Genomic DNA, 11,673 nt, shown 5'->3' with positions numbered 1-11,673 from the left:
CGGGAGTTCTTCAGATTAGCCCCACCCACTCCAGCCCTGTGCCAATGGGGAGCGGCAGCGAGCGGTCCGCCAATGGGGAGCGACGCCGCGCGCGCGGGGCGGTGGGAACGGAGTCGAGTCACTGTGTACGTCGGTTGCCGTAACAACGGGAAGTGGAGTCCATCCGCGATGGTGAGTGCGTGCCGTCGTCTGGAACCCCGCGTCCAGAGGCTGAGCCCTTCCCAGGCCTTGGCAAGGCCCCGCCGCCTCTCCTGCGCGGTTCTCGGCCTTGGCGCACTCCTTCTTCCTCTGAGAGCTTTCCCGGAAGGGTAGGGTAGAGATGCCGGCTGCCCTGCTGGGCCTGTGCTTCGTCGCTGTCTCCCCTTCAGCCACAGCCGCCCCCTACCCGCCCTTCGGGTTCCCCTGGCCTTCTCCAGCCCCTTCGGTGACCGTCCCTGGGCAAAAAAGACTCGGGTTCCCCCCAGGCCCCGACCCCTCTCTGACTCTGGCCTTCTGGCCGCCTCTACCAAAGTTTCCACACAGAGCTGGGGGGCAGTTTATTATGTTTGATTATTAATGCATTTAAAATGTTAAATATAGGGACTTAGGGAAACGCTTTGAGCTTCCTGGAGAAGGCTCAGAGGTACCAAGGGGATTGAATTTTATTATTCGATATTGACAGAACATATATCTTAGTAATATTTGGCCTAAATCTAGAAGTAATCAGAAAATCGGAGAACTTAGAGTGAAGCGGAGTAGCGTTCTAAGGACATTTTTATAATTAGGATCCCCAGATTCAGGGAGAACTGGTTATCTGTACAGTTCTCCCCAGTCCGCTCCTTGGCTAGCTCTCTTTTGGGATGATTTTTCCATAAGAGACGTCCAAAAGAACAAGGCATTTCCTTGCTTCTACAAACAATAGTTTGTTAAGCAAAGTTTTGGAATTCGTTGGTATAAGCTATCTTGAAATACGTGTGGTTGTAACTATTTTATGTAAAATGTGGACTCTTACTTAATATTGTGCTTCTGTGTTTGTAAAACATATGAAGGCCTCTAACTTTAAGAAGGCAAACATGGCATCAACTGCCCAGCGAAAAAGGATGAGTCCTAAACCGGAGCTTACTGAAGAGCAGAAACAGGAAATTCGAGAAGCCTTTGATCTCTTTGATGCTGATGGAACTGGGACAATTGATGTTAAGGAACTTAAGGCAAGCCCTATACATTCCTGCTCTGCTGACTTATCTTTTCTCTGCCTCTTTGTCTTCTGTGCTGTGTTTTCCTGTCTTTACTTACCTCGAGAATTATTAAATAAAATTGAGCGCACACATCAATTTGCTTAATGTTATAGTGTTTCTTAGTCATTTTAACAGGATTGTGGCAGATGCTGGCTTAACACCCTCAGCACTGTCATTGTTTCGCACCTGGGCTTAGATGTGCCTATTGAGATGATCCTCTTTTTGTTGTAGGTGGCAATGAGGGCACTGGGCTTTGAACCCAAGAAAGAAGAGATCAAGAAAATGATAAGTGAAATCGATAAGGAAGGGACAGGAAAAATGAACTTTAGCGACTTTTTGACTGTGATGACTCAGAAAATGGTAAGTTAGCTAAGATGATCAGCATATTTTCCACCAATAATGGTGGACAAATTCGAATCTCGATATGGAAATGTCTTCACTGAAGAAAAGTTAACACAAACTGGAGAGTTCAGATAAAGGAGAGTATTTGTGACTGAGAATTACGATGTTTAGGTACTACTTGGCTTTCTTCAAGGCCACAGAGTCACAGGGAAAGTCATTTTACCCTCTGAAAGGAAGTAAAAGTCTTCCTGCTATCATGTTTTTTGCTATTACCTTTCTCCAACCGGTATGTCAGTGTGATACCCACAAGCAGTAAAACTTTTCATAACACCAACAATATTACAGTGTCTCGCATTTTGACAAGACAAAGTCCATGTATTTAAAGTTTGAAATTCTTTTCTCTCCTATTTGTCGTTATTCTGGGCAGCCTCAGCCTGAGGCTGTGTTTTTATCGCACTGAGGATTTGGTCTTTCACCACTTCCAAGGTTGAATTCACCCATTTTCTAGTCTCTTGGGTGTCACCCTTTTAAAGGGTCCAAATGGTCCAGAGAGACTCTAAGATGACACCTCACCAGTCTACCTCAGTCCCCTGAGTGTCCCACCCAGGAAAGATGTTCACATTGGTCCATTTCTCTTTCGTTGACCTCCTGGCTCCTCCTTAATGTGGCTCAGCTATGTTCTATTGGCCTGTGGAAAAGTAACTCCATCAGTGTTTCAAGTGTGCTTCCCAGGGCACAGGCCTGTTCCTACTCTAATAATCCTGTTGCTTTGAAATTATCTAATCACACCTATATTTTTCTTCAGAGACTAGTTTAAGAGTTCAGGAAGTTTAACATTCTGTAAAAACCTAGTAAAGCTGTCCCACATTCAAGCTTGATTCCCAGATTGGTCTTATTAGAGGCTCACTCTATCTTTAGCTACCTTTCAGGAATATTTGGACTTGGAGCTCTTGGAGATCTTACTCTTTTCCTCTGTTAGAGTACTTGGGATCCCAGTAACGCTTTGTGATCTCGTAACAAGTGAACTAGTCTTCTCTTTCCTCCCTCCCCCTCCCCCCTCACCAAGATTCTCCCTCCTCCACCAGCTTAAGCAGTATATTTCCCCTAAATTTAACTCCACCGTCTGCTTGTATATCTTAAAAACAAATCTACTTTCTCTTTGGTTTATACAGAAAGTGTTTTAAATACAATCCTTTATATTTCCTTTTTAGCCTCTGGGTTTCTAGTAATTTCATCGTTTGTCCCCTTTTTCTACCCTGGTTGATGTGTGATCTTCTGTGATCTAGCCCCTGTGGTCATGAAGGCTGTTACCAAGATGTCTGTGCAGGGCAGGGGGGATGGGCGGTGGTGGGGCTGCAGGAGCCAAGTAAGTATGAGTCATGACTGTCTCCGTATTCATGTGTTTTATGTTCTACTTGTTAAGTCTGAGAAAGATACCAAAGAAGAAATCCTGAAAGCTTTCAAGCTCTTCGATGATGATGAAACCGGGAAGATATCGTTCAAAAATCTAAAACGTGTGGCCAAGGAGTTGGGTGAAAACCTCACCGATGAGGAACTGCAGGTTTGTGATGCATCAGCCTGGAGCCCTGTGTGACTTTTCTGACTTACATTTTCTCTGGTTACATATGAAGGAAAACTAGTGTTCTCTTGTCGCTCTGTTGACCACTTAATTTCTCTTTTGATAGTGTGACAAACCTATGGACGCTGCTCCCAGAAAAATACACACGTGAACAATTTTACTTACTATTTTAGGTTTTAGGAATCTCCCTAGTCAACATGATCGTTGAGCTTCCTTCTAGGTGATACACATGTGGCAAAGTATGGCTTGGTTTTCAAATGACTTTTCAGGACCCAAACCATTATAAAAAGCAGCACATTTGCATCAGGTGGACCACAATTGTCTATTCATGTAGCATTTTAAAAGCCTGTTACTTAGTCACATTTTCGTTTCATTTATGAATTAATCTAACCGGAATCTTTTCTGTGCTGAAGGAAATGATTGATGAGGCCGATAGAGATGGAGATGGAGAAGTCAATGAGCACGAGTTCCTGCGCATCATGAAGAAGACCAGCCTTTATTAAGATCAGTGTCATCTGTTATAACGCGAGCACGTAGAACTCGATTTCGTGCCTGCTGTTGTCTGAAGCCTGGTTTTTGAGAACGTAAATTATTTTTCCCCCACTGACCTCTCTGTATGACTTTAGTAATAACTCTGAATCTATTTTCAACTTTTGAAAGTGTTCTTTGAAACTGAGGTTCTTTGCAAGGTGACCTACTGACTGCTTTAATTCCCCAGGACAGCACGAGAGCACGTTAGAGTGGAGAAGAGGGTCTTTGAGCTTTTGCACACCTGCTGTTCTGCCTTGTGTCGCTTAACTCTTGTCCCGCATTCCCACATTTATGCCACCGCAGAGCAACTTCTTCACAGGCACACGTTGTACTTGTGTCACCACAAGCAGGGGGCATCTCTTCAATGGTTCCAATTTTAATTGGCACCTGAGTGCAGCTTTCTCTCTCTCTCTTTTTTTGCGGTACGCGGGCCTCTCACTGTTGTGGCCTCTCCCGTTGCGGAGCACAGGCTCCGGACGCGCAGGCTCAGCGGCCATGGCTCACGGGCCCAGCCGCTCCGTGGCATGTGGGATCTTCCCGGACCGGGGCACGAACCCGTGTCCCCTGCATCGGCAGGCGGACTCTCAACCACTGCGCCACCAGGGAAGCCTGCAGCTTTCTCTTTTATAAAACCCAGTGAACTCTCTTACTTGCATTTGGATGTGTGTGTGTGTGTGTGTGTGCGCACGCGCGCTATTTGTTTTGTCTTCAAATAAAACCTTTCTTATTTTGAGCTCTTGTTCTCTAAGGATGACTTCTTTAGCCTTGACTATGCGTTCAGCTTCTAAACCATTTCATTGAACGTAGCCTGGTAGATCCCAAACTCCTTGCCAGCCCGTGAACAGAAAACAAAATGATCCTTTACTATGGATGCGAATTGCTTTTTGCCCTGGGAACCCATCAGTTTCTAAAATTAGTTGACTGTTTTGCATAAGCCTAAATGATGCCCCAAAAAATAGTTTTGGCAAAGTGTACAGCTGGAAAAGAGTCTTATTGGTAATTTGTGCTTGGGACAAATTGGGGAAAGCCAGGTGATTATGACAGTAGGTTGAGCTTAGCCAACCTCTGGTGGTCAGTTTATTTGCTGGATGGTGTCTCAGAATCTCTGTGTGGTTCGGGTCCAGTGACCTTGTCTAGCACCCTCCTGGCCCCATATGGGATGACCTATAAGAGAAATCCCGGCAGATGGCATTAAAGTCTCTGCCCCAGGCTGAGGGTGAGAAGCAAGAAGGGATGAGGAGGAATGGAAAACCGATTAAGCTGATAAAAACAGAACACCTAGGTTAATTTGAATTTCACATCAATTTTTTTTTAGTGCAAGTGTATCCCATTTGGACATTTTGTTGTTTATTCATTGTTGATCTGAAGTTCAACTTTACCTGGGTGTCTTGTATTTCAACTAGCAACCCTATGTGGGGTGCATGTTAAAGAGGTGTGACCATGGGCCTCATCTCTGGACACTGGCATCCTGGAGGACTTGGGGGTCCCCTGGACAACTCTCTTGCAGAGGGACTTCTCCTTGAGAAACACTGAGGTATGTGGGGGGAGCCCAGAGTAGCTTCAGACCTGGGTTCTCACAGGGGCTCCACCACTTTCTGGCTGTGTAATTTGGGGCAAGCTGCTTCTCTAGGCACCCCAGTCTCCTTGTTTGTGAATAGGGAGAAGAGTGGTGCTTAACTCAGAATCGCTGGTGGGGCCAATGAAAACTTAACAGAAAGGGCCTGGGTTTATAGTGCCGAGAAGGAGGCATTTCAGAAGTATTTGTTCTCACTCATTCCTTTGGTATGGTTGTCACATAAGCTTTTGGTTAAATGTGGGTCCATGAAGCTTTTATGATTACTGTCCCCAAAGTCGAGTTGACAGCATTTCCTGTGAGGATTTGACCTTTGTCATATTGCTGGTTTTTAATAAGAGGCATATGATCTGATAAAAGACGTACAATATTGGAAACGAGTGAAAAAACTGGGCCCTACTTCCCATTTCACTGTTAGCTGTCACCCTGGAAACATTCTTATCCCCTCCTGCTTAACGTTCTCCTCAATGAAATAAAGTCAGAATCTCTTGGAGGGAGGGAGAGTGGCAAGTAACGTGGTATCCCTAAGGATCAGGACAGACATAATGTGCTTGCCATATGTATGTCTGGCAGCCATTCTAAGATAGGTTTTTTGGTTTTTTTTTTTTTACATCTTTATTGGAGTATAATTGCTTTACAATGGTGTGTTAGTTTCTGCTTTATAACAAAGTGAATCAGTTATACATATACATATGTTCCCATATCTCTTCCCTCTTGCGTCTCCCTCCCTCCCACCCTCCCTATCCCACCCCTCCAGGCGGTCACAAAGCACCGAGCTGATCTCCCTGTGCTATGCGGCTGCTTCCCACTAGCTATCTACCTTACGTTTGGTAGTGTATATATGTCCATGCCTCTCTCTCGCTTCGTCACAGCTTACCCTTCCCCCTCCCCATATCCTCAAATCCGTTCTCTAGTAGGTCTGCGTCTTTATTCCTGTCTTACCCCTAGGTTCTTCATGACATTTTTTTCTTAAATTCCATAAATATGTGCTAGCATACGGTATTTGTCTTTCTCTTTCTGACTTACTTCACTCTGTATGACAGACTCTAGGTCCATCCACCTCACTACAAATAGCTCAATTTCGTTTCTTTTTATGGCTGAGTAATATTCCATGGTATATATGTGCCACATCTTCTTTATCCATTCATCCGATGATGGACACTTAGGTTGTTTCCATCTCCGGGCTATTGTAAATAGAGCTGCAGTGAACATTGTGGTACATGACTCTCATTCTAAGATAGGTTTGCACGAATCCGTGGCTGTGGCACTGGAGCAGAGTCACAGGAGGGTCGGGAAGATGGGGATGCAGGAGGATCTGGAGCCAGTTCATGTGGAGGCAGAAAAGAGCTGCAGGGGAGTGGGGAGATTTGGATGGAGAGGAGGCTGCGGTCAGTTCATGTGCGGCTGGGTCAGATAGACTGAGGGGATGGGAACGATGGGGGGAGGCAATGGTAGGCGAGGCTAGCACAGGTGCAGTTGATGCAGAGAGTGTAGGGTGAGTAGGGTCATGAAAAGGGAGCGGAGTAGAGGTTGGTTCATGTGGGGCTGGACCAAGAGATGTAGGCAGAGTGGTTGGGTAAACTCTGGGCGGTGTGGGGGTGGATAGGGAGGGAGAGACAAGGTAGGTCAGTTCCTGAGGATGGATGGTCTACAGAGCTGGAGGGGGATGGTGGGGGATGGGCAGGGAGAGAGCGGGAACGGGTCAGCCCCTGTGGGTGGACCAGAGATGTTGGGGCAGTATGGCAGCGTGGACTGGGAGACGTAGCAGAGGTCAGGTCAACTGGTGATGGAGCAGAAAGATAATTGGGGACTGGGAAGTGAGGGACTGAGGTCCATCCATGTGAGTAGGAAAAAGTGATGGGTGGGGAAAGGGAGAGGGAGAAAGGGTTGGTTTCTGTGCAGACGGATCAGGGCTGTATGGGCTTGGGGGTGACGAGGAGGGGAAGGCAGCAGGTGTTAGGTCATGTTCAGCTGGAACAGAGAACTATAGTGGGTTTGGGGTGATGGGGAGGGAAAGGATACATAGTTCAGTTCATGTTGGGCTGGACCAGAGAGTTGTGGGAGAGTGGGGGCGGGATTTTGATGATACAAGATTTTGACTGGTTTGCATTAGCATAAACCAGAGAGCTCTATGGGAGTTGGGGGAAGGGGGAGGAGGGACCAGGGGTTCCTACATGTGGGGCTTGACCAGAGATATGCAGGTGGAGTTGGGGGGAAGGGAAACAGAGGTTGGTTCATTTGAGGGTGGAGTAGAGAAGCATATGGGTGTGGGAGGATGGTGAGTGAGAGAGGGCATTCCGCGTTGGGCTGGGCATTGGGAAGCAGCGGGAGCTGAAGTTAGTTGATGTAAGATGGACCAGAGACGACCATAGTGAGGTGGCAGGGATGTGGATGGAGAGGGAGCGGAAGTGCCTTCACATGGGGCTGGAGCAGAGGGGTGTGGGGAGATGGAGGGCCGGGGATGGAGAGGGAGCCGCCATCAGTTCCCATGAGGATGCCGTGGAGAGATGGGGGTGGTGGTGGGGATGGGGGCTTTAGGGGAGAAAACGCAAGTGGGGTGGGGAGGGAGAAGTCAGTTCCTGTTGGGCTTTGTGGGCCTCCCTAGTAACTCAGGGATGTACTAAGTTTCCTTGAAATAACTCTCCAGGGGATTAGTCTTTTCTTTGCTCCAAAGTGTTCCAACGACTAGGAACAGCCGGATTCATCCGTAGCCATACTCAGGTTTGATATAAGTAGAATCTAAGGAAGTTGTTTAAAGAAAGGAGGGGGCTTCCCTGGTGGTGCAGTGCTTGAGAGTCCGCCTGCAGGGGACACGGGTTCGTGCCCCGGTCCGGGAAGATCCCACATGCCACGGAGCGGCTGGGCCCGTGAGCCATGGCCGCTGAGCCTGCGCTCCGCAACGGGAGAGGCCACAACAGTGAGAGGCCTGCGTACCGCCAAAAAAAAAAAAAAGGAGGAATCTCAGTTCCTGTCCTTTTCAACATGGAAGAGCTCCTGGACCCAGAATGTTGACCAGGCATCGAAGGGTGAAAATGCACATTGGGTGCCCTAGGGGGCCCTTCTGAAGTCCTTTCACCCTCTATCAGATTTTAAATTCTTGTTTTTGTCACACTTTCAAATAGTAGGAATTTTGGAAGCACATTCAAAGGGAGAATACACTCAAAACAACACTTTACCTACAATTACAGCTCACTCACATTTCTGTAAAAAACAGCCGGTAGTCATTTCACTACACACTTAATCACCCTTTTGTTTGCCTAGACCTGCTTACTCCCTGATAACTCACTCCACGAAGGGAAGTTCTGCCACAGGCCAGGAAATACCCTTTTATGAGCCCTCCACGGCCTTCATGATAAGTGTCTTGCAGCAAGTGGCTCCCTCCTCCATTCCATGTCTCATGGGGCTGGAGCAGAGGGGTGTGGGACCCGCTCAGCTCAACATCCTATATTCTTTTTTTTTTTTGCGGTACACGGGCCTCTCACTGCTGTGGCCTCTCCCATTGCGGAGCACAGGCTCCGGACGCGCAGGCTCAGCGGCCATGGCTCATGGGCCCAGCCGCTCCGCGGCACGTGGGATCTTCCCGGACCGGGGCACGAACCCGTGTCCCCTGCATTGGCAGGTGGGCTCTCAACCACTGCGCCACCAGGGAAGCCCTCAACATCCTATATTCTTGAAGTCACTGGAATATTGTGCATCTTCACTTGTAGCAAAAGTTATCAGTCTTCATTGATTACAGCTGTGGAGCAATGATGCCATCCTGGTGTGCCATGCTGTGACATATGGGACATATTTAGTGACCCAAATCCCTATCGGCAGTGCCCCAAACTCTCACAGGGGCTCTGAGCCCGATTCTGAAAACATCACCATCAGGACTTGATGTATCTGGAAGCCAAGTCACCTCTTGTGCTTTTCCCTGCTGACCCTCAGTCTTCTAAGCCTTTCCCCTTTTTCTTTGTGAGTGCCATGGTTTAGAGGCTTGTCATTTTCATCGCCTTTCTCCTCTTTGCACTGAACATCTATTATGTCACCAAGATTTCCCTACAGTAGCCACTCTGATCCTCCTCTTCCTTTTTCATTTCTGAAGCCACCACCTCAACCCAAATTTGGAATGCAGTAATGTCCTCCTAGTTGCTTTTTCTGTCCTGTCTTTTCCCAAGATGATCTGCGGTACCATCTTCCTTGTGCCACTATCTTGCTTAGGAAAGGAGCCTGGCCTTTAGACTGACTCATACCTGCTTCAGATCTCAACTCTTGCTACACAGCAGCTGTGGCCCCGGGGGACATGACTTAACTGTGTTTTTAAATTTTATTTATTTAATTTTTATTTTAATTTTATCTATCTATCTATCTATCTATTTATTTATTTATTTATTTATTTTGCGGTACGCGGGCCTCTCACTGCTGTGGCCTCTCCCGTTGCGGAGCACAGGCTCCGGACGCGCAGGCTCAGCGGACATGGCTCACGGGCCCAGCCGCTCCGCGGCATGTGGGAACTTCCCGGACCGGGGCATGAACCCGTGTCCCCTGCATTGGCAGGCGGACTCTCAACCACTGCGCCACCAGGGAATCCCCTGTGTTTTTTTAATATATATTTATTTTTGGCTGCGTTGGGTCTTCGTTGCTGCGCGCGGGCTTTCTCTAGTTGTGGCGAGCAGGGGCCACTCTTCGTTGTGGTGCGCGGGCTTCTCATTGCGGTGGCTTCTCGTTGTAGAGCATGGACTCTAGGCATGCGGGATTCAGTAGCTGTAGTTCGCAGGCTCTAGAGCGCAGGCTCAGTAGTTGTGGTGCATGGGCTTTGTTGTTCCGCAGCATGTGGGATCTTCCCGGACCAGGGCTCGGACCTGTGTCCCCTGCATTGACAGGTGGATTCTTAACCACCGCGCCACCAGGGAAGTCCGTGACTTAATTGTCTTGAGCCTCAGTTTCCTCCTTAACTTGGACTGTTCTGTCCTTAATCAGTGCCTATATATGTTATCCTTGGTATACGGTTAATTTCTATATATGTACTTATGTCCCTGCCATCGTCCCTATTGAAATATAGCCCCCATTTCCGCCCAAATCTGTATTCTTCTCATGTTGTGAAACTCGACCTAAGAGTCCCCTCCTTCCAGAAAAACTTTTGTTTGACGGTAGGAGTATTTGTGGTCTCCTTCCTAGCTGGAATTGAGAATTGAGACAGCAGCCTTGCAGATATGTCCCTTGCCACTAGGTGGAGTGCCAGGACAGAGAGGCTCCAAGGCACCGAGTCACTTGAGTCCAGAGGTTCACGCTGGATCTTCTCAGGTGCCCTGAGAGGGCTGTGGTCCCAAACAGCCTTGGAGTATGATGGAGAGGATGCCACAGTGTCGAGAATCCTGGCAGAGCTGTGGACCCCTCAGAAAAGCTACCAGGTGCGGAGACTGATGGAAGGATGGCTTATCTGGTTGGAAGCTTGATTAAGTCTAATTAAAAGAGAATAAAATGACATGTTTGCATTTCTGAGTGTTTGCAGGGAAAATTGTTTACCTGCTACATGGCCTCATTGAGATTCCCCAACTACACCGAACATTTATCAAGGGAAGGGCACAGATGTGCTTTTGATTTCTTCGTAGCCATGCTTTGTACCCAGTAAAATGCTCTGTTCACAGTCACGCCTCCTCATTTGCCAGCTTTGTTGATCCTGTAGCAAGGGTTTATTAACTCATTAAAAATTCCAGCATTCTGTGGCTTTTCTTCTGACCACTGTGCCTTCTTATGGCTTGAATTGTGTTCACTTAAAAGATACGTTGCAGTCCTAGCCCCCAGGACCTCAGAATGTGACTATATTTGGAGATAGGGTCTTTACCAAGTTATAATGAGTTCATTAAGGTGGGCCCCGATCCAATCTGACTGGGGTTCTCAGAAAAAAGGGAAATTTAGATGCAGGCATGCATAGAGGGAAGACAGTGAGGAGACCGAGAGAGACAGTCATCTATGAGGCAAGGAGAGAAGCCTGGAGCAGATCCTTTCCTCACAGCCTCGGAAGGAACCAATTCTGCCAACACCTTGATTTTGCACTTCTAGCTTCCAGAACTGGGAGACAATACATGTCTGTTGTTTAAGCCCCAAATCTGTGGGACTTTGTCTTGGCAGCCCCAGCAAACTCATACATGTCTCTCTTTTACTGAAAAACTTCCTTTATTCCACCAAGTGTCCTGACCAGAAGTGCACATGGTGATGTCAAGGAAACAAAACTTGGACGTGGGGGTATGCAGCCTTGCCCCCGCCCCCCCCCCCGAAACATTTTTTCTCAATTTAGAGTGTAACCTTGTACATGGATGTGAGGCCATCTCCTTGTGAGATGTTGTATGTGGGTGAATATTTGTGCAATCCCTCATACAAATAGGTCCAATGATGGCAAACTGAGTCTGAAAAGCATTGGAAAGATCAGTAACCAGAGGCAGTGTGACAGAATT

General features: G+C 47.5%; 2 protein-coding genes across 3 annotated transcripts in view; one reads left to right on the top strand and one right to left on the bottom strand.

Moving 5' to 3' along the window:
* Nucleotides 1-11,673, bottom strand: part of ZNF185 (zinc finger protein 185 with LIM domain) — a 240,939-nt gene that overhangs the window by 92,999 nt on the left and 136,267 nt on the right. The gene's annotated exons all lie outside the window — the stretch shown is intronic.
* On the top strand, nucleotides 45-4,399 carry CETN2 (centrin 2). Of its 2 annotated transcripts, none has more exons than XM_004284086.4 (5): nucleotides 45-171; nucleotides 1,029-1,187; nucleotides 1,446-1,574; nucleotides 2,980-3,117; nucleotides 3,549-4,399. In XM_004284086.4, the coding sequence occupies exons 1-5, from the start codon at nucleotides 73-75 to the stop codon at nucleotides 3,636-3,638; spliced, it is 615 nt and encodes a 204-aa protein (XP_004284134.2). In that variant the 5' UTR covers nucleotides 45-72; the 3' UTR covers nucleotides 3,639-4,399. The 2 variants fall into 2 exon arrangements, with proteins under 2 accessions (XP_004284134.2, XP_049561006.1); XM_049705049.1 differs by lacking the exon at nucleotides 45-171 and adding an exon at nucleotides 176-308.

Source organism: Orcinus orca, chromosome X (assembly GCF_937001465.1).
Source record: "Orcinus orca chromosome X, mOrcOrc1.1, whole genome shotgun sequence".
Taxonomy (NCBI): domain Eukaryota; kingdom Metazoa; phylum Chordata; class Mammalia; order Artiodactyla; family Delphinidae; genus Orcinus; species Orcinus orca.
Note: the sequence above shows the minus strand (reverse complement) of the source record. Positions and strands in the feature narration are given on the sequence as shown.